This window comes from Cetorhinus maximus, chromosome 3, assembly GCF_964194155.1.
Source record: "Cetorhinus maximus chromosome 3, sCetMax3.hap1.1, whole genome shotgun sequence".
Classification (NCBI taxonomy): Eukaryota; Metazoa; Chordata; class Chondrichthyes; order Lamniformes; family Cetorhinidae; genus Cetorhinus; species Cetorhinus maximus.
The window spans coordinates 59,704,191-59,727,399 of NC_135881.1; the positions used below are offsets into that span (position 1 = coordinate 59,704,191).

General features: G+C 42.1%; 1 protein-coding gene across 5 annotated transcripts in view; it reads right to left on the reverse strand.

Annotated features, from left to right (window-relative positions):
• crot (carnitine O-octanoyltransferase) overlaps window positions 1-21,793 on the reverse strand; it is a 71,701-nt gene extending 49,908 nt beyond the window's left edge. For 3 of the 5 annotated variants that reach the window (XM_078538430.1, XM_078538428.1, XM_078538429.1), the window contains exons 1-6: window positions 21,562-21,793; window positions 17,039-17,163; window positions 15,564-15,745; window positions 13,224-13,348; window positions 11,822-11,930; window positions 6,495-6,588 (exon numbers count right to left, since the gene is read on the reverse strand). In XM_078538430.1, the coding sequence (XP_078394556.1) occupies window positions 6,495-6,588; window positions 11,822-11,930; window positions 13,224-13,348; window positions 15,564-15,745; window positions 17,039-17,163; window positions 21,562-21,676 (750 nt within the window). In that variant the 5' untranslated portion in view covers window positions 21,677-21,793. Of the gene's footprint in view, window positions 1-6,494; window positions 6,589-11,821; window positions 11,931-13,223; window positions 13,349-15,563; window positions 15,746-17,038; window positions 17,164-20,609; window positions 20,705-21,561 lie in introns of those variants that run through there. The other 2 variants (XM_078538431.1, XM_078538432.1) reach the window with 2 other exon arrangements.
• Between the last annotated feature and the right edge of the window lie 1,416 nt (window positions 21,794-23,209).

The following is a 23,209-nucleotide window of genomic DNA, read 5'->3' on the forward strand; positions in this document are numbered from 1 at the left end:
TCACTCTCTCCTCCATCTTCTTCACTCTCTGTAGGCCATCACGCATACAGCTAGGTCACCAGGCTCCATGCTCCTGATGTGGTCCTCCTGTGGCATGAAAGAGAGAGAGACGTGGTTAGCACCTGGCCCTGTGTGACAGCCCCCTAACGCTTCCCAGAGAGTGTCGGCCACCCCTCGGATAACCATAGGTGAGTGTGTTGCCTGGCTGCCCTGTCAGCCTGCGACATCGGGGAGACAGCTCCTAATGGGATGCTGAGATTGCAAGGGGCTGTGAGCACCTCCAGCAGTGGCTGCTACATGGCCAGTGTTGGTGAGGAGATCGCACAACATGTGCAGCCCAACTGCTCCGCAGTCCAGAAAAGTGGTTGCAGGCTCGCAGTTCTGTGCCAGGGGTGGGGGTTGGGGGGGGCAGCAGGTAAGGAGCCGGTGGGGGAGGGGGGGTTTGCTAAAACTGGAGCCCTTGGTGGCACTTTGGCACCTCCGCGTTGTTTTGCATGGGTGGGCAGGCTAAGAGCCTGACCCCAATCATGTCACTGTGGCTGCGCCTGATGCAGAGTTGCATCTCAGTTGCAGAGGAATGGTCAGTTTATACAGGTGTCCCTAATGCATGGCCACTTCCCTCACCTACCCTGCCCCCACCTCGATTTCTTGAGGGCGGGATCCAATGCCTTGGAGCAGTTGCCCCCCCACCCCGCCAACAACAGCAACAGTCGCCTCCAAGGCTGGGTAGCAGTTGCCCCCAGACAGCCCCCTCCCCTGACAAGTCACCTCTGTGGTAGGGTGGCACCCCCCTGGCACACCTGAAGTTTGCAAAGCAACAGGCAACCCTGGCGAGCTTCTGCAGAACGACACTGTTCATTCACCTCCAGTTCTGCCAAAGTGTAGTGCATGTCGCCTGTGTGCCGTTGTGAAACACGTCGACGTGCTTTCCCGCCGATGTGGACGGATGATCTAGCAGGGGTCCAAGAGCCTGGCGGGGTGGCCTTTTAATGATATGCTGATATATTACAATGAGCTCCAATGGCGACCGGTGGCGGGAAACGCAGTCCGCTGTCGATGGTCTGAGCAGCAGGTCGCAGCCTGCCTTCCCGCCATTGTGAAACTGATCGTACCATATTGTCCACGCACGCCACCTATCACACCCACTGCCAGCAGGCACAGAAAATTCCGCTCAATGACACGCTATAAATATGCAGCAGTTACATAATTAACTATTGCTTCCCAGAAAGTAAAAAAAAAATCCTCTCTCCTGCATTGCCCATTTCAAATTTCCCACCTATTGGGCAGGTAAAGGTGCACTTCGGATCATAGGAGGAAAGGCCTCACCAATGGCAGAGATCTGAGACATCAGACCCAAGAAAATGTTTAGAAGGAAAAACCAAAAATGTAATAGTGGGTGTGGGACAACAGCACAAAATTGCCATGAAATTTGTCACTAACTGGCAATACGGGTACCGGACCCTTTATCTGGTGTTCCAAAATCCAGAAGGACCTGAAAACCAGCTACATTCAAAGCTAGCACCCTGGGTAGCAATTTGAAATTGGCAGACAGAATACTTCTTCGAGCTCTTGCTTCGTTTGATGGCACCACCGATTCCCATGCAGTTCAAACGCTGCTTCTTGTGCAAACAAGTGTCCCTCGGTAATTCCAGCCTTTTATAGACCTGGTTTATTTCAAAATCATGTCAAAAAGGCCAGCAGGAAGTCCCCATGGCTGGCGGGAGTGCCAAGAGAAAGCATTTGTTGCTAAGTAGAAAGCGGAGATACTAACGCATCTGAAGAAAAGATTAGGTGAAGAATATGGTGTTCATACATTGACCATTTATGATTTGAAGCAAATGGAGAAGTTACTTAGGTTTTATGCTGACAGTGATGTGCCAAAATTAATGGACAATAGGAAACACTGCATCAGTCAAAGACTATCCATGTAGATAAAGTGTTACTAGATTGGATCAGGCAGCGTCGGAGCGAGAATTATCCATTGGATCACTTAATTATCATGGTCCAATGAGAGTTTTCCATGAAGAGTTAGGTTTAACAACACCATATGAATATACATCAGGATGGTTTAACAAATTTTTTAAATGCCATGGAGTACGTCTGCTGAAAGAATGCGATGAAAAAGCTTCCACTGACCATGAAGCTGGTGAGGCATACTTGGATAAATCTTCCACGATAATATCGGAAGAAGGTTTAACAGCGAAGCACGTGTACAATGCTGATGAGACTTCATTATATCGCAGGTATGCTACCAGGGAAACCTATGTAACAGCGGATGAGGCAGCACCAATGGGATTGAAAGATTCTAAGGAACGGCTTACTGTACTCAGATGTTCAAGTGCAGCAGGTACGCAAAGTTATAAATTGCTGTTATTGGTAAAAGCCAGAATCCTAGGGCTTTCAAGGGGATCAGTGTTTTTCCTGTTGTTTATAAGGCCAATAAGCGCTCATGGGTGACCAGACAAATTTTCCTTGATTGGTGAGAGAACCATTTTGTACCTGAAGCCAGTGCTCATTGTCGGTCTGTGGGTCTTTCCAGGGACTGAAAAATTATGTTACTCCTTGATAATTGTGCTGCACACCCAGATGCAGAACTCCTCATCAAAGTCAATCTTTTAAGTGTTTATCTACCCCCAAACTGTACGTCCCTCGTCCAGCCCATGGACCAAGGCATTCTGTGGGCATTCAAGACCAGGTACAAGACTGAATTCATGCGCAAAATGCTCACTGCATGCAAAAGAGGCTTGGGATTTAAGGAATTCCAAAAAGAATTTAATGTAAAAGATGCATTCTGGAGTGCTGCTAAGGCCTGGGCCAATGTATGCCAAAGTATTTTGATAAATGGATTGGACAACTTGTAGTTATTTACCACATTCCTAAATGGCCAAGATGAAATTGGGTCTGATTTTAGTGGTTTTCGTGTGTCTAAGGAGAAAAAAGCTGTTGAAAATTATTGGCATATGCGAAAGTTTGTCATGTGTTATGGAAAGGGAGGGGCGAGCGGTTAACTTAAACAGCACTAATTTCTCCTCTCACCACCTGTCCGTAAACAGAAAGATGTTTTTTATTTCCTTCCCCCTTTATAAACAGTGGCGTATTTCCCAACCCCTTGGTTTTATGTGATCCAATTTCTATTAATAATCCCGAAGCAAACTCAAGATAGGATGAACTCAAAGGGTTAGTTTATTTGTACACACTCAAAATGTGGGAGAAGGGTCGCAACGTTGCCTCCTTGCATTCATACAGTGATAGAGAAAAGAAAGACTTACAGTGCAATGACCACAGAGAAAAGAAATAGTGTTTCACATTGGTTCCAGAGTCCAGAATCAAAGCCCAGTGAGGTATTTCTTCATGTAAGTCTGCACTCTGAAAGCCAATGCTGGTTACTTTTCCACGTGTTAACTTCACGTGATATATAGGCAGAGAAAAATCAGTCTTGTAGGCAATGGTACAGAAGTTCCAGCAGAAGCAGTGTAGATGGGATCCGATGTCCAAACCTGGGCCTGAGCTCCTTTTCTGTGAGGCTGCTTGTAGGATGGTAAACAGGGGGCTGACTGCAGTTCCACAAGGCAATATTACTAGTTCCACAAACTAGAAGCCCATGTCACATGACTCCCACCTCTTCACAATGTCTTTGACATAGGGTGTGTGTCTCTTGTCTGGGTTCCCAAGATTGTTAAATGTCTCGACCATTAAGAATTGAAAGGAAGGTTGCAGGGCCCTTGGTCCTAGCAGATGAGTAGACTTTGGTTAACCAACCTGGGTTATGAAATGCAGATGGCCTTTGTATAGCTTTCTTTGAATTTGGTCTGTGCAGCCCACAATGTGTCGTTAGTGGCTCTTCAGAGATAATGAGGTGTGATTTTTCTCCGATATTGCTAGGTACCTCCTTTTATCCAGGGGTTACAGATAGACATAGATTCTGTCATTTTACGGTTTTTGTCCAGTTTTAATTTTTTAGAGATAGTAATGAGCATACTTCTATATATATGTTTCATTAAAAAATATACAGGGTGAGGTCTTAGTCCTCTCACACATGTGATGAAGCCAAGTTGTTGCACAAAGAAGCTGTTGAGGATTGTCTGAATATTGACAATGATGTTCTGGTTCACCTCCAACTCACAGACAGTGAAATATGCAACATGATCATGAACAAGAATAACGAGAATGAGAGTGATAATGATGATGATGAAAATGGTGCATTGGATGAACAGGAAAAAGTGTCTATTGACAGGTGCATAAGCATTACGGAGGAATTGATTTTTGGGATGGAGCAGAAGAGCTCCATTAAAGCAGTATATTATGTGGTTATAACGTACAAGAACTGTCCCTGAAAGAAAAGCCCAAATATTTGAAACAACCTAGCAGGACATGTTTAAAAGAATTACAACAGAACTTCAGCCTTCAACTACCTCAGCCTGTGTCTCTACACCAGCTAGTACCCCAGGCATTCCTTCTGATGATTACATCTCATCCAAAGAAGTTATTTTAAAAAAATCCAACAGGCCTTCATTTGGAAGTGGAAAAACGGTTGATGATTTGGTAAGTAAAATAAAACCCTTTTATTCTTTATTTTTCATACTTTATTTTATGTATTATAAGTACAGTGTACATGCTAGGCCTAGGACCCAAAATCTGCAAAATCCCCAAATCCAGCACACAACCGGTAAAGAGCTTCCCGGATAGGGGATCCAGTGCCTGTACCATGCAGACAGGACAAAAGGAGTGCTCCTCTGAGGCTGAGGCTAAGCCACATTATTGGGGCTGAGTCCTGTGAGCTTTGTTCAGCCACAGAGATGCTTGATACCGACAATGACCATCTATAAAGGAAATTGTTCCATTCTCCAGCACCCTTACCTTCATTAGAACATACCTATTCTTTTAGTTTCACTACATTTTCACCTGTTTGAGCTTTGTAATGAACATTTATTTGCACACCTTCAGGTTGCTGCCAAACCATTCTAAGCCATTTAACTTTTGTTGCAAGCATAAATCTGCATCAGATGATAAATTTTAGGGTATTATTAATCTAACTGCTTATTATTAATGCGTTAAATCTGTAATTGCTGCAATATATGAAGGTGGTGGTGAGTTGCCTTCTTGAACCGCTGCAGTCCATCTGGTGCAGGTACACCCACAGTGCTGTTAGGAAGGGAGTTCCAGGATTATGACCCAGTGAAGGAACAGCAATATAGTTCCAAGTCAGGATGGTGTGTGGCTTGGGGGTAGTGGCGTTCCCATGCATCTGCTGCCCTTCTTCTTCTAGGTGGTAGAAGTCACAGGTTTGGACGGTGCTGTTGAAGGAGTCTTGGTGAGTGCCGCAGTGCATCTTGTAGATGGTACACACTGCTGCCACTGTGCATCAATGGTGGAGGGAGTGAATTTTTAAATTGGTGAATGGGGTGCCAACTAAGTGGACTGCTTTGTCCTGAATGTTGTCAAGCTTTTTGAGTGTTGTACGAGTCTCATCCATATCCAAGAACAAGCAAAAGATAAACCATAAACATATAAAAGAACAGGGGGCACAGTTAGCTTAGTTGACTAAATAGCTACCACATTGTTCAAAATAATGCCAATGTATACGATAATGTTGAATTCTATGTCTGGCAGAGGTAAACTTGGGACCTACCTCCTTGCCCTGCCCCTGAGAGTGGAATGCAATGACAAACCATCGCTGAAAGAAGATAATAGCTCAGAAGATAAATGCATCAGCAGACAATGAGCCTAGGACCTGCCTTCGGGCAGAGCACACATACCATAAAAAAGAATGTGTAATATGTAGGCATTTCAGTGAAACTCATAATTCCTACTACAAGTTAAAAGTCTACATATTGTAACTTTGGGTTATAAACCAATTACAAACTGAATCCCCAACCTGTTTACCTCTGAAAAAAGTTACTGTTACCAACAATATCCATCATGAGAATTCGAAAGCAGGACAAAAACCCAAACAATGAGGTCCTTCATGTGTTGGGCTCAACAGCATGGAGACAACCCTCCAGAAAATTCAACTTAGATGGGTAGGCCGTGTGTCTCGCCTGAATAACTATAGAATCCCTAAGTAGATCTTATATGTGGAATTTCCTCAGGGCAAACAACATCAGGTAGTTAGTATAACCAATACAAGAACAGCCTATAAAAGAGCCTTACAAACTTCTGCATTGCAGGCTACTTCCCATGGGAGAGCATTGCAACTAACCGGCTCATGTAGAGGCAAGTACTGAAATTTGGTTGAGCATATTTCGAGGACCGCCTACGCCAAACTTGCAGCGTGCCCAGAGGAAGGCGAGAGGTGGCGCAGTTGCAGACGTTTCCTCCGAGCACCATCAACGGTAACATGAACCGGTTCTGTGGATGTCCATGCTGATCCTTACATCTCACTTTTTATTCATGAGAGAACCCACGGAAGATAATGAAATCACCGCCAGCTTGGATTGACTTGAACAACAAGGAGTCTACCGCTACTAATAATAACTGAAATCTGTACAACCTACCTTTGCCCAACGTGTTCTTTCTTCAGCAGTTAATGCTGACACACCTGGTCCTTCGGGTTCACTGTTGCATCTTTCTCGGATGTAAGTCAACTGTCTACACAGACAGGACAAAAATAAGCAGGAGCTGCTAATAGTTATCTCACACAAGTTAGCCACCAGAAAGTACTTTAAACATTCAGCTCAATTAAGTATTTTAATAGTATAATTTAACATAGTAATAATTGTGAAACAGGATGGAAGACAACTTAACACTATCGGGAAAGCTTGAGAAATTTAGGTGTCATGGGCACAAGTTTAATTCTTCTGCTTTATCTCACCTGCACTGCTGCAGGGAGATGCTGAGTATAGAAGAGGCATCTCCTCATGGTGGGAGGAGAAAGAGAGAGAAAAGAGGATCAGGTTCCAATAAGCCACTTTCAATAGTTTCCTGGTAGTTAGCTAAGAGAACGATGGATAGTGATGCTGGCAGGTCACAAATACATAGCTAAGGGTGGAGGAGGGTGGGGGGTGGCACAGGGAAGGGGCAGAATACCAAATGATTAAAGGGAATAAAAAGTTACATTCATTCACGCGTGGGGGTTTATATCCAATTCCACTGCTTTTTTATTATATCATTTAAAAAATATGGAAGTTGCAAATATTCAAATATGTTGCTTTGAGCTGCCTTGCAGCCTCGATGATACATATAAGATACTACAAGTATTCTGATGGAAGCAAATAGCCAATGCATGCCATATAGCCAGCAAAATCTAGTGTATTTTTCAAATGACTGACAATTATTTCTACAAGTGCACATTCCATTCATAAAGTACTCTCAGAACACAAGTACAATTATCAGTGACATTACTAACAGCACTATGGTTCTTTTGGGTCATGCCAGAAAATAAATTTTTTAAACAAATATTAAACAGAATTTTTGTTACCATTGAGAAGCTAAAACTAAAAAAATGTAAACTGCAGAACTCTAACAGAGTTGTTTTATTTCATGGTAACTGTTGGGATGGCGTTGGTTACAGAACATGTTATTAAGGAAGTCTTCGCAGTCTTCTGTATGTTAACAGCAAGTCTTTTTCAACTACTTGTAACTATATACATATATACACTAAAGGGTACAGGCAAGAAGCTATCTCCATGTCTAAATCTTAACATGTCCCTGTTCATCATCACACTGACCCTAGGTCTAGGTCATGTGCCTTCTTACATCACTGTGTGGTCGGTACTGTAGGCAGTCCTACATTAACCCTGTATGTGCCAGATCCTTATACCACAGTAACCATGGTTACCTCAATTTATTCCACAAAACATATAAATGGATTTTTACATCCAGTCAAGGGGGCAGTCAGGACTTCATCCAAAAGACAGCACCTCCAAAAGTACAGCCTGGATTATGTACTTGAGTCTCTGGGTTGGGACTTGAACCCACAACTTTCTGACTCAGATGAAAGTGCTACCACTAAATCACAGCTAACATTACAATGTCACTATTAGTTTGGACAGCGAGATGAAGGAAGGTGGACAAAAGGATATGTGAACATAGCAATTAACTATGAAGAAGACTATTTTCTCAGATGGCGGGTAAATGCCAACACACAGGTTGGGCCAGTTTCTAGATTGTAATATCTATGTATTTCTTTGTAGTTTCTATTGAGTTGCAAATTTGATATCTAATGGCCTATAATTAGCTTTCAAAATAACATTCAGGCTAACGGTAGTCTTTATTTCTCTTTCTGTACCAGATTCAATATTGCATTTACACAGCTTAAATTGCACTTCCTTCCCAGTCCTTTTTAAAAAATTTATCCATGAGGTGTGAGCACCACTGACAAGGCCTGTATTTATTGCCCATCCCTAATTGCCTCTAAAAGGTGATGGTGAGCCACCTGTTTGAATCACTGCAGTCCATTAACATTCACAGTATTGTTAAAGATGGAATTCCAGAATTTTGACCCAGGGACAGTATAGGAGCAATCATATGATTCCAAGCCTTCAGAGGAGAATTGGACAATTATCTGGAGTGAAAAAAAAATTACAAGGCTATGGGAAAAAGGCAGATGAGTGGGACTAGGCGAATTGCTCATGCAGAGAACCAACACGGACATTATGGGCCAAATGGCCTCCTTCTGTGATTTAACCATTCTATGATTATGAAGTCAGGATGGTGCATGACTTGGAAGGTAAATTGCAGGTGGTGGTGCTCCCATGTGCCTGCTATCTTTCTAGTTGGTAGAGGTCGTGGCTTAAGAAGGTGCTGTCAAAGGAGTCTTGCTAAGTCGCTGCTGAGCATCTTGTAGATGGTACACTCTGCAGTCATCATCTGCCACTGGTGGAGGGAGTGAATGTTTAAGTGGTGGATGGAGTGCCAATCAAGCGGGCTGCTTTTTCCTGAAAGGTGTCGGTTGCTGTTGGAGCTGCACTCATCCAAGCAAGTGGAGAGTGTTCCATTTCTTTCCCGCCTTGTACCTTTTGATGGTGGGCAGGCTTTGGGAGTCAGGAGGTGGGTTATGCGCAGAATTCCCAGCCACTGACCTGCTCTTGTAGCCACAGTATTTATATAGCTGACCGAGTTCAGTTTCTGGTCAAATGTAATCCCAGAATGTTGCTGTTAGGGGAATTCAGCGATGGTAATGCTACTGAATGTCAAGGGAGATGGTTAGATTCTCTCTTGTTGGAGATGGTCATTGCCTGACACTTGTGTGATGCAAATGTCTCTTGCCACTTATCAGCTCAAGCCTGAATGTTGTCCAGGTCTTGCTGCATATGGACATGGACTGCTTCAGTATCTGAAGAGTTACGAATGATACAGAACATTGTTTGTTCATGTATCATTCAAGGAGCCTTAGCAAAGTTTAAATCAATGGGAATCAGGGGGAAAATTCTCCATGGGCTGCAGTTGTACCTAACACAAAGACATAGGGGTAACATAAGGGGAGATGGTGGCATAGTGCTAACGTCACTGGGCTAATAATCCAGAGGCCCAGGCTAATGCTCTGGGGTCACGGGTTCAAATCCCATCATAGCAATATGTGGAATTTAAATTCAATTAATTAAAAGAAAAATCTGGAATAGTCTCAGTGATAGTGACCATGAAACTATCAGCAATTGTCATAAAAACCCATCTAGTTCACTAATGCTTTTTAGGGAAGCAAATCTGCCATCTAGCCTACTCCAGATCCACAATATATTTTATTTTATTCATTCACGGGATGTGGGCTTCGCTGGCTGGGTCAGCATTTATTGCCTATCCCTACTTGCCCTTGAGAAGGCAGTGGTGAGTCGTCTTCTTGAACCGCTGCAGTCCATGTGGTGTAGGTACACCCACAGTGACTCTTAACTACCTTTTGAAATGGCCTAGCAAGCCACTCAGGAATGGGCAACAAATGCTGGCCTTGCTAGTGACCCACATTCCATAAAAGGATAAAGCAAAAAAAGAAAGGATGATGGTTGTGGTTGTTGGAGGTCAATCATCTCAGTCCCAGGATATCGCTGCACTACTCAGGGTAGCGCCCAACCATCTTCAGCTGCTTCATCAATGACCTTCCTTCCATTATAAGGTCAGAAGTCAGGATGTTCGCTGATGATTGCACAATGTTCAGCACCATTTGCAACTCCTCAGATACTAAAGCAGTCCCTGTCAATATGCAGCAAGAGCTGGACAACATTCAGGCTTAATGCCAAACAAGTGCCAGGCAATGACCATCTCCACCAAGAGTGCATCGAACCATCTCCCTTTGACAATCAATGGCATTACCATTTGAGGGGAGATGGTGATGTAGTGGTAATGTCACTGGATTAGCAATTCAGAGGCTTCAAATGCCACATGGCAGGTAGTGGAAGTAAAATTTAATTAATAAGTCTGAAATGGAAAGCTAGTCTCAGTGACAGTGACCATGACAACTATCATCAATTGTCGTAAAAATTCACCTGGTTCACTAATGTCCTTTAGGAAAGGAAATCTGCCATCCTTACCTTGTCTGACCTAAATGTGACTCTAGGCCCACAACAATGTGGTTCACTCTTAACTACCCTCTGAAATGGCCAAGTAAACCAATCAACTCAAGGGCAATTAGGGATTGGTGACAAATGCAGGCTTTGCCAGAGATGCCCACATCCCATTAAAGAATAAAGAAAAAAAATTAGCACCAGTAAGTCCCCCACTATCAATATCCTGGGGGTTACCATTGATCTGAACTGGACTAGCCATATAAATACTGCGGCTACAAGAGCAGGTCAGAGGCTGGGAATTCTGCAGTGAGTACCTCACCTCCTGACTCCCCAAAGCCTGTCCACCATCTACAAGGCACAGGTCAGGAGTGTGATGGAATACTCCCCACTTGCCTGGACGAATGCAACTCCAACAACACACAGGAAGCTCAACACCATCCAGGCCAAAGGAGTCTGCTTGATTGCCACCCCATAAACACACACTCCCTCCACCACTGAGGCACAGTGGCAGCAGTGTGTACTGTTACGCTCTTCTTCTCTTTGAGATAACCATACCAATCATTCACAAGGATTGGTGAAACGATAATGCAGGTTCTTTATTTGAGGATAAGACTATGTACAGATAGTTAACTGGGAGACAAAGTATGATACATCTGATCTCTACTCCTGCTTGCAGACTGATAACGAGTCATGGGACTAATACATCACATCCTATTGAGGTGTGTAATGATTGACAGTAGTTCAAGATATGCTTGCCATAAAGGTACATGCTATCATCCCATAACATGTACCATCTACAAGATGCACAGCAGCAATTCACCAAGGTTTCTTCGACAGCACCTTCCAAATCCGTGACCTTTACCACTTGGAAGGACAAGGACAGCAGATGCAAAGCACTCCCACCACCTACAAGCACCCCCTCCAAGCCACACATTATCCTGATTTAGAACTATACCCCATTCCTTCACTGAATCAAAATCTTACAACTCCCTCCCTAACAGCACTATGTATGGTACAGTCTACACCACATAGACTGCAGCGGTTCAAGAAAGCGGCTCACCACCACCCACTCAAGACCAACTAGGGATGGCAACAAATGCTGGCCTAGCCAGCGACACCCACATCCTGTGAAAGAATAAAAAAAGCGGATGGTGTTAAATAGTGAAAGTAGGGAATATTTTTAAAAATCAAAATTTTCACATCTTCTAGTAATATTGTAAACAAAAGCCTATGTTGCGGATCTTTCACTGTCTTTCTTCTGAGTATTAATCCTGTGAACTTGCACATGCACAATTTAATATGTACGTTTTAAAAGTTGAAAGGACAGTTTGTGACATCTCCATTAAACCACACCTATAGTGCAATAAGATAAAGCAAATAAAAACCTGCAAAGCTCTGGTGGTGTTAAGATATGATGCTCATACATGGTATCAAAGATAAATATTCGCCCATGACAGAGAACCACTAAATGGGAGGGGCACGGCCCTTCAGCTTCTAGAGAGAGATTAAACGGAACATTTCATGCATCAGTCATTCATTTGTCAATCTTAAAAAAAAAATCAAAAAAAGCATGACTGCTTTCATAAAAATAACACTCCACAGCTAGAAATTTCAACTTGTAAAAATAATTTAGCAACAACTGTGAACGGGCCATGAGCTGCAGATGTGCAGTTGCCTCAGTGTTGCTGCCACAAACTCTTTCCTGCAATAGAATTAGAATCATAGAATTTTGGAGTACAGAAGGAGACCATCTGGCTCTTTTCACAGCTCAGAAAAAGGTATCCATTTATCAATTCCTGCCCTTTCTCCATTCCTAATAAAATTGTCTCTTTCAAATATTTACACACAACCCTTTATGAAGTTTGCATGAACTCTGTTTCCATCACTATTTCTGATAGACCATCCAATGTCTTAACAATATTTTGCATTAAAAAGACAAATTCAGAGCACAGGTTTTAATACACAATGTAACTATTTCCATCTGAATTTAAAATAAGCTTTATTACCATCAGGCTCACCACCAGTCTCAACTTTTCAAAGTTGGATTCTGGTCCATTTCCCATACTTTCTCCAGTTTCTACCTACTGGCAATCTTTGTGTTGGGCTGATCACTCTGTTCCAAGTTGTCTTATTCCCGAGTAAAACTTTTCAGATAGGCCAGAATCTTTCTTAAATAATTTCAAAAAAATCCTTGTTCTGTCTCTCAGATGATTGATCTGGCCAGGATCTTCACTGCTTTGGTGGATACTGAATGGAACGTTGGCATGACAGGCTTTGTCCCTGCTCAACACCTCTACTGCTGAGATTGGGGATGCTTTTGAGGAGCTATTGGGAGTTTAAAGTGCTCAGTGAGGGAAGGGGCTCAGGTAGATTTTGTGTTCACTTTGCTAGCCAATATGCTGCTTCTGAATAGTCTTTCATCTTTTCTCATGTTTCACTGTGAGAAAAAATTGGCATTGTTTGTACTAGGGTTTTCATTACCACTGATTTCCAAAACTGCCTACACAAAATTCACAGATAATCTTGACCGGTTCCTTAGAATAGTTATTATCTTTGGAACAGAGTACAGGACATGAACATCATGAAAAGTTCAGTTTTTGCATTTGGAATTTAAGCTTAGGTGGCGCCTTATTGTTCTGTATTTGTCATGTGACAATACATTCATAACGTCATCTACAGGCACAGTACTTTAGGCATCCTGAGGCCACTCACTGTTTTTTGTATGTATAATAGATAGAATCTGATCCTTACTGTTTTTGTAACAGTTGCTTTCAACAAAATAATTACCTGTCTTAAAGTAGCTGACAAGGGAATCTCTGGTTACTCCAGGTATTTTACAGGTACAGTACAATGCACGAAACTGGTCCATGTCTAATGGCACACTACCAGCTTTGTGTACAGCCAAGCGCTGTCTACAAGAAAAAAAACAAAAATGAGGATTGTTTTCTCACCTAGCATGTGCATTGAAAAAAAAGTCAACATTATAAGACTTGTGACCAGCACTAAACAGTTAACAAAAAACTTCCACATCAGATCATCAGCATACCTTGTGGTGCCCAAATCAATATATGCTGTGCCATTTCACAAAAGCCACTTTATCATTTCTCCATATACTAATTTTTACTGTAAACATACATTTTTGTCCTAGGATAGACATTTAACAAAATATAAATTACATTATTTAATAATAAACTAGTTTGAAATTATGGGCCTTAACTTCTGAGCCGCAGGGCAGTGTAACTGGGGGGTACCTCAGAGATGCTCTGGGGAACACCCCCCACCCCCGGAGGTTCCCAGGTAAGGTTTGCATGGCAATTGCCCGGGAAGTTCAAACTTACGATGGACAATTGTCCTGCATTGGGAACCAACCAAAAATGCGATTTAAGTCACAAATTTCAGATGGTTCTGACTGTCTTTACACCAACAGTTACCCAGAAAAGTTAGAAGAATTAAAACCACTTCTAGCTTCTGGGTAACTATTGTACAGACCTACATCAAACCCCATGGGACTCCCCACATGTCCCACAACCCCCTGAGGGAACTCTACCCAACACCCCCGACTACCCTACCCCATGGGACTCCCCCAACACGCTCCTCCCCCAAACGGGACTCCCCGATGGGACTCCCCCCACCCCCAACCCCTGAACCCACCAGGGGACTCCCCACACACAAAGAAAAATGGTGGAATATAATAGCTATTCCAGCAAGCTAGAAGCATCTGATTTTTCAAACTTCAAGAGCTGCAACTGATTGCCAGTCCATGAAAGTTCAGGCCAATGTGCTTTTAACAAATCTAATATAAGCTATTCCTTGATAATTTCACCAACTTTGCGGATGACACAAAAATAGCTGGGAAGGCAAGTGGTGAGGATGACACAAAGGGTCTACAGGGGGATATAGACAGGTTAAGTGAGTGCGCAAAAAATTGGTAGATGGAATATAATGTGGGAAAATGTGAAGTTACACACTTTGGCAGGAAGAACAGAAGAGCTGAATATTATTAAAATGGAGAAAGACTACAGAAAGCTGCAGCACAGAGGGACTTGGGGGTCCTCGTACACGAAACCCAAAAAGCTAACATACAAGTTCAACAGGTAATAGGGAAGGCAACTTGTTAGACCACACCTACAATACTGTGAACAGTTTTGGTCCCCTCATCTAAGGGAAGATATACTGGCATTGGAGGCAGTCCAGAGAAGGTTTCACTAGGTTGATCCTGGGTACGGAGGGATTTTCTTATGAGAAGAGGTTGAGTAAGTTGGGCCTGTACTCATTGGAGTGTAGAAGAATGAGAGGCGACCTTATTGAAACATATAAGATTCTTAGGGGGCTTGACAGGGTAGATGCTGAGACGTTGTTTCCCCTTGTGGGAGAGTCTAGGACCAGAGGGCATAATCTCAGAGTAAGGGGTCGCCCATTTAAGACAGAGACGAGGAGGAACTTCTTCTCTCAGAGGGTAGTGAATCTGTGGAATTCTTTACCACAGAGGGATGAAGAGGCTGGGTCGTTAAGTATATTCAAGGTTGAGATAGACAGATTTTTAATCAGTAAGGGAATTAAAGGTTATGGGGAAAAGGTAGGAAAGTGAAGTTGAGGATTATCAGATCAGCCATGATCTCATTGAATGGCAGAGCAGGTTTGATAGAACGGATGGCCTACTTCTGCTCCTATGCCTTATGGTCTTATAATTTCTATAATGTCTAAAGGTACTCAGAGCAGTGCGTGGGATCAAAATTAGGAAGTTGAATGAACTTGCACTAAATCTAATAAAAATATTGAACATGCACCTTGTGCTTTAGGTGCAGAGAGTACATACTGTAAGCTTTAGAATCATGGAATAGTTCAGGTACAAATGGAAAAACTGATTCCAAATCAAGGCCACCAAAATCCAATAGGTTTAATTTGGATGCAATTTCTACAAGCCATTCATCAATACAATGTCACTGTTTAAGGAGCCCCTTGGCACTGGAAAATGTTGTAAATGATTCTCAACTAAATTCTCCCATCTACCCCAAACTTTCTACTATCCTGAATCATAACATCAGAAATGGGATTATACATTATTTTCCTTATTTAATTTCAGGAAAAGATGTTATACATTTTTCCACTACATATAATTCACCTTACTTTCTAAGTAGTCTCCAAAATTGTAGCATGAAGAATACAGCCATAGCAGTTCGTTCAAGCTGCGTGCCTTCTTTTGGTGGCCAATAATGTTCTAAGTAGGGAGCAGGACCTCCAAAGTTTACATTCAACAGTGATGGCATCCGAACATCCAGATAGGCACTCATCAGCCACCATTCCTCAAGCTGATCAAAAGACACAGAACAATAGTAGTCATGATCTTTTAAAATTTAACAAAAAAGTAATACATTCACACAAGAAACCAATTACATTGAAATGTTCTAAAACTGTACAGGCATCTGAAGGAATGTCACAGCATTTTATCCAGAAGACATAGTTAATTTGTAAATTAATCGAATTCTTGTGCTTAAAAGCACCAGTTCAAGACATTATAATGCTTCTCAGAGTTTTAAAGTCCACCTTGCATCACAGTCAAGGATTCCCCAGCAAATAAAAAGGATAATGGATGAAATACTGGCAATTATAACATAATACCATATAATATTGACTATTTTAATTAAACAACTACTTCAATGTCACTTTAATACCACTTTCTCTAAGGCTTTATTTCTGGGCAAATAAAGAAGGCATGAGGTGCGGTCCCATAATTATGGATGACAAAGATTTCAGGTTTGGGCTTAACACCACCAAACATCACTTGTCCCCATGCAGCAGAGTGATAACGACAGAAGTATATAGCCCTTTTTTTTGTGAAATTTGTGAAATTCCTGGGCAAAATTATTTTCAAAGTTTGTGGTCAGCTGCAGTATCAGCACAGACTTCTATCATCTCATAGTATAAGTACAATCTTGTAGCAATGCCACTCTTGGCATGCAAAAAAGGGAGGTTTTGAAATAAAAATGAAGTCACGTAGAATTTGGTGAAATAAAATATTTATGGCAATGTGATGGTACAGAGCAAGCCCACAGAAAGGAGGTGGATCTTTATTCCTCCATATGGCCAAGTTCATAATCTCAATCATATCATTGAGGAGTGGTATCAAAAAGAGGAAGAGTCAACACTTGGGCTGATCTCACATGCTTCCTAGCAATCCTTCTGAAAAACATGGGTATAGCACTTGCGATGCCATGGCATACAAGGCTAGGGGCCCTAGTGCTGGAAAGTGGAATTAGAATAGTTAGGTACTTGTTTGACTGGCGCAGACTTGATGGGTCGAAGTGCCTTTTTCTGTGCTGTAGACCTCTATGACTCTAACCCTGGAAGATCAGCCACCTTTTCAGGTGTAGATGGTGCAAGGGGCTAGAAATGAAAACAGACAGATGGAATGGACAGAAAATGCCTTTTAAATGCAAAAAAATGCAAGAATTAAAATAGAAACCTTTCAAAAATGTAAGCAAAGCAACTACGTTCAGGTAAAAATATGTAGACAGATAACCAATAAGTAAATTAGTTGAAACCAACCAACTACACTACTTCATTATTATGTTAATACCAACAGCATCTGTGCTCCTGCTTACCCAGTTTCTCCTAACTTTGGCCCTCTCCAGAAGTTTTTGATGCAGCTGTTTACCAATCCCTTGTCCAAATGTTTTAACAATTTCTGTACTTCTTTGTAGTTCTTCTTCATTCAAAAATGGCTTCACTAAAACAATTTTTAAAAAATTCAACTGTATAATTACAACTAAATAATATTGACAAGCCTACTGTAACAGGTTTTCAACGATTTCACAGCATAAAATGTAACATCCTTGAGAATTATGGGGCTAGTGCAACTGTAAACATACAAGGCTAAAATCTGAAGGATCCTAGAGATCTAAGAAACTTTTTTATAATCAAACACTGTCACCATATGTCAAATATGGCACAATGTGAATGACAGATTAAAAAAAAACAAAAATAAAAATAAAAATACCTGGAAAAACTCAGCAGGTCTGGCAGCATCTGCGGAGAGGAACACAGTTAACGTTTCGAGTCCGTATGACTCTTCAACAGAACTAAGTAAAAATAGAAGAGGTGAAATCTGTACCTTGCTTGTCCTGCTTTCTACCATTAATTGGCACATTCCTTAGATAATACCACCACCTTCAACACCTCTTTGTCCTTTTGTCTATGACATCTTTTGGCTATCTCCACCTATCACTGGCCCTCTATCCAGCTCTACTTTCCAACTCCCCTTAAACCAGTTTATATTTCACCTTTCTTCTATTTTTACTTAGTTCTGTTGAAGAGTCATACGGACTCAAAATGTTAACTGTGTTCCTCTCTGCAGATGCTGCCAGATCTGCTGAGTTTTTCCAGGTATTTTTATTTTTGTTTTGGATTTCCAGCATCCGCAGTTTTTTGCTTTTATCTTAGTGAATGACAGATAGATGTCTGGAGGAAGTAGAAATGGTTGAATGAAAGTTTACACATAATAATCAGTATCTGGCACAGAATTCTTAGGGTTGTATCAATATCTAGTTTCGCACAGATGAACATTAAAACAAAAGGATTAAATCTTTAAGATAGAACACACCAGTTCTAATAATACAAATCAAAAAGCAAAATTGGAGAAATAAAGTCACTAGGGTTCAAAAGCTGTGCAACAGCCTATGGCAATGCCCCATTCTGTATGAGCACTCTATGCCACTATCTATACAATTAATCAAAACATGATAAAATTCAAGAATGTACAACAGTCAACATCTCTCATATGCCAAAAACAAAGAATCCAAGGCAGCAAGATATTATTGCAGCTTGGAGGAGCGTCTCAACACCAAATTAAACATTGCAATGTACAATCATAACAACACAATCTGAAAATATTTAGGTACATACGAACATATGAAATAGGAGCAGAGGTAGGCCATTCAGCCTCTCGAGCCTGCTCTACCATTCAATAAGATCATGGCTACATCTGTGTTTTGAGTTCCACATTCCCACCTACCCCGATAACCTTTGATTCCCTTGTCTAACAAGAATCTACCTCTGCCGTAAAAATATTCAATGACCCCGCTTCCATCATCTTCTAAGGCAGAGAGCTACAAAGTCACTCAACCCTCTGAGAGAAAAAAAAATCTCCTCATCAATGTCCTATAAGGGCGACCCGTAAGTTTAAATCTGTGCCCCACGAGTTCTAGACTCATCCACATTCACCTTGTCAAGACCATTCAGGATCTTATATACTTCAATCAAGTTTTGTTTCTAAACAATTGAAATCTTTGGTAGGAACCAAATAACAATTTACTATGTGTTATATATGTTGAAATTGATGTCAAAATTTCCATCCCACTCCCTGGCTTAATGACATGCCTTCTCATTATCTCTTTTTTTTAATTCGTTCATGGGATGTGGTGGTGTTCCCATCTATCTGCTGACCTTCTAGATGGTAGTGGTCATGGGTTTGGAAGGTGCTGTCGAAGGAGAAAACCTTTCAAAAATGTGAGCAAAGCAACTACGTTCAGATAAAAATATGTAGACAGACAACTAGTAAGTAAGTTAAATGGTACTGACAGTGGTGAATTCCTGCAGTGCATCTTGTAGATGGTAAACACTGCTGCTACTGTGTGTTAGTGGTGGAGGGAGTGAATGTTTGTAGGTGTGATGCCAAACAGGCGGACTGCTTTATCCTGGATGGTGTCAAGCTTCTTGAGTGTTGTGAGAGATGCACTCATCCAGGCAAGTGGGGAGTATTCCATCACACTCCTGACTTGTGCCTTGTAGATGGTGGACAGGCTTTGGGGAGTCAGGAGGTGGGTTACTTGTTGCACAATTCCTAGCCTCCGACCTGCTCTTGTAGCCATAGTATTTATATGGTTAGTTCAGCTCAGTTTCTGGTCAATGGTAACCTCCAGGATGTTAATAGTGGGGGATTCAGTAATAGTAATGCCATTGATCATCAAGGGCGATGATTGGATTCACTCTTGTTGGAGATGGTCTTTGCCCGGCACTTATCTGGCGCGAATGTCACTTGCTACTTGTCAGCCCAAACCTGGGTGTTGACCAGGTCTTGCTGCATTTGGATATGGACTACTTTAGTTTCTGAGGAATCACCAATGGTGCTGAACATCGTGCAATCATCAGCGAACATCCCCACTTCTCACCTTATGATGGGAGGAAGGTCATTGATGAAGCAGCTGAAGATGGCTGGGCCGAGGACACTACCCTGAGGGACTCCTGCGGTGATATCCTGGAGCTGAGATGACTGACCTCCAACAAGCACAACCATCTTCCTTTGTGCTAGGTATGACTCCAACCAGTGGAGAGTTTTCCCCCCGATTCCCATTGACTCCAGGTCTCCTAGGGCTCCTTGATGCCACACTCGGTTAAATGTGGCCTTGATGTCAAAGGCAGTCACTCTCACTTCACCTTGGGAGTTCAGTTCTTTGGTCCATGTTTGAACCAAGGCTGTAATGAAGCCAGGAGCTGAGTGGCCTGGCGGAACCCAAATTGGGCGTCTGTGAGCAAGCAAGTGCCGCTTGATAGCACTGTTAATGACCCCTTCCATTACTTTACTGATGGTGGAGAGTAGACTGATGGGGCGGTAATTGGCAGGGTTGGATTTGTCCTGCTTTTTGTGTACAGGACATACCTGGGCAATTTTCCACATGGCCGGGTAGGTGCCAGTGTTGTAGCTGTACTGGAACAGCTTGGCTAGGGACGCGGAAAGTTCTGGAGCACAAATCTTCAGTACTATTGCCGGAATATTGTCAGGGCCCATAGCCTTTGCAGTATCCAGTGCCTTCAGCCGTTTCTTGATATCACGTGGAGTGAATTGAATTGGCTGAAGACTGGCACCTATGATGCTGGAGACCTTTAGAGGAGGCCAAGATGGATCATCCACTCAGCACTTCTGACTAAAGGTTGTAGCAAATGCTTCAGCCTTATCTTTTGCACCGAGGTGCCTGGCTCCTCTATCATTGAGGATGGGGATATTTGTGGAGCCTCCTCCTCCAGTGAGTTGTTTAATTGTCCACCACCATTCACGATTGTATGTGGTAGGACTGCAGAGCTTAGATCTGATTCGTTGGTTGTGGGATCGCTTAACCCTGTCTATCACTTGCGGCTTACGCTGTTTGGCATGCAAGTAGTCCTGTGTTGTAGCTTTACCAGGTTGACACCTCATTTTTAGGTATGCCTATTGCTGCTCCTGGCATGCCCTCCTGCACTCTTCATTGAACCAGGGTTGATCACCTGGCTTGATGGTAATGGTAGAGTGGTAGATATGCCAGGCCATGGGGTTGCAGATTGTGTTCGAGTACAATTCTGCTGCTGCTGATGGCCCACAGCGCCTCATGGATGTCCAGTCTTGAGTTGCTAGATCTGTTCGAAATCTTGCAGAAGATCACAAACTAGTGCTCAGGGCTTTTCTACTCCCTATTCACCTACAGGATAATTCAAAAAATAAATGTTTGTATTGCAGGGAATCAGGCATCAGGAAGGACATGGGTCTCATATGAGACTCAAGACTCTGGCAATACAGAGTGGAACTGCCATGGGAAGAATCCAGTTCAAAAGTAATCAACAGTTTCTGGTGAGGATAAAGACCAGTAACCCTTCTTACCCAAGTCCACTTGAATTACTGTACGCAAAGAAAGCGTTAAGTAGGGTTATGAATGTGGTGAAACAACCTGATAACACTCACTATCTATACTTTTATAGAAAATATGACGATATCCAAAAACTACAGGCATCTGTGGAATTAGACACCAGGAAGAGTCAGTATTGTTGTGACAAGAGGTGCAAGACAAAAAACAGAGGGCAGGAGAAGATTAAAATCCTATGCTTGGAAACAAAAATCAAAACCTGATCGGTACAAACTATAAAAAATCAAAATAAATTTACCCAAATATATTAAATCCAACTAGATCTTTACATCAATATTAAGGCCAGCATGCTGAGTTACACTATATAGTTACTGCCACACTCCTGACAATTTTAATGAGTCTGGTCTATAATGTCTATATGAAAAGCTAGTTCCTTTTTTGACCACAAAAGAGACTCAGCTGCAGTAGATGGACAGGCACAAATCTCTATGTAAACTATGATGATGATACTGTACCTGCATCTAAATATTTCATCAATGATTCCTCAAGAGGGGGAACAGGTAGCGGTGGTAATGAGTCCTGGTACTGGAAAGTACACTCTTCTTTTGATTCAAACATTTGATGTTCCATTTTTTAAAATCAAAGCTTCACTTTATTTCTAGTAAGAACACAAGAAAACATGGAATTAGAAAAAAAGCCTATAAAGACCTCCCCTTCCACAGATGAAGTACACTCTACTGCAACAATATAGATTTATATTGTATTACTTGCTTAAAAGAAGGCTTCAGGTGCAGAACTTTGACCCTCTTTATCTCCCAAAATATATAGGTGGGGATGGAAGAGTTCATGAAGGCATAGTGAACAAGGTTTCAAAGGCAGAAAATAAGCAGGAGAAATTACCAGGAAAAAATGGTTTTGGAGAGAACCAAAGGGGGCTGAAAATCATCAATTGCCAGTACAGTGTAGGAAATAGAGGGCAAGCAGTAGTCCTCAGTCAGAGGACTAAAGGGTTCGCACTAGAATCTATAGCTGAAGAAAAGTTCACTAAAAAGTCAAAGCCAAAGATGGAATTCAAAATTAAGACAATTTACTGGCGCATAGGGAGTCAGCCATGGTAGGGTGGTGGTGAAAAGTGGGGCCTTTGTTCAGAGAGGTCTAGGATTGCATAGTCGCAGATTAGCTGAGTAGTGGAGGCTATTGAAAAAGGCACTTGCGCAGACCTGGGCAGACTATGGCCCGTGGGACATAACATGCCTGCGGGAGCTTCTTATCCAGCTCTCGGCTGCATCAGGGGATTCCAATGTCAGTACTTCAAGGCAAGTTGGAGTTGGCCAATGATCGGAGGCTGGACATACGAACATATGAATTAGGAGCAGGAGTAAGCCACTCCGCCCCTCGAGCCTGCTCTGCCATTCAATAAGATCATGGCTGATCTGATTGTAACCTTAATTCCACATTCCCGCCTCCCCTTTAACGTTTCACCCCCGTGCTTAGCAGGAATCTATCTTGCTCTGCCTTAAAAATATTCAAAAACTCTGCTTCCACTGCCTTTTTAGGAAGAGAGTTCCAAAGACTCATGACCCTCAAGAGAAAAAATTCCTCCTCAGCTCTGTCTTAAATGGGCGACCCCTTATTTTTAAACAGCGACCCTTAGTTCTAGATTCTCCCACAAGAGGAAACATCCTCTTCACATCCATCAGGATGCTCCAGATACTCCCATTTTCTACAGTTAAAACATTAACCTCTAAATCTAAAAGTCATATTCCAAAACATATGAATTATGTGCTAGATATTCATAACAGGTTATATATCTATGATCTATTAAAAAATTTGCATCTGTTTGTGTATTCTGTCAACATTTTACATTATAAATTCCGATAGCCACATTTATAATAGCACCACAGATGTGGAATCTTCTTGGGTGGTGAACCATAGAGACTTGCTGCCTCAACCTCTCAGCTCTCTCTCAGATTCTGGCAGGCTGATCCTGTCTGTGAGGTTCAGTGGTATTTTAAGAAAACACCATGTAAGCTGATCCTACAATGACTTCCTATTGACTCTCTCCCTTTCAAAACCCATTTCCATGGCAGTGTGAATCTCACAGGCCTCGTATCAAAGTAGAAATGCTAATTTGCTATCTTTTAAACTCCCAACTTAATTCTA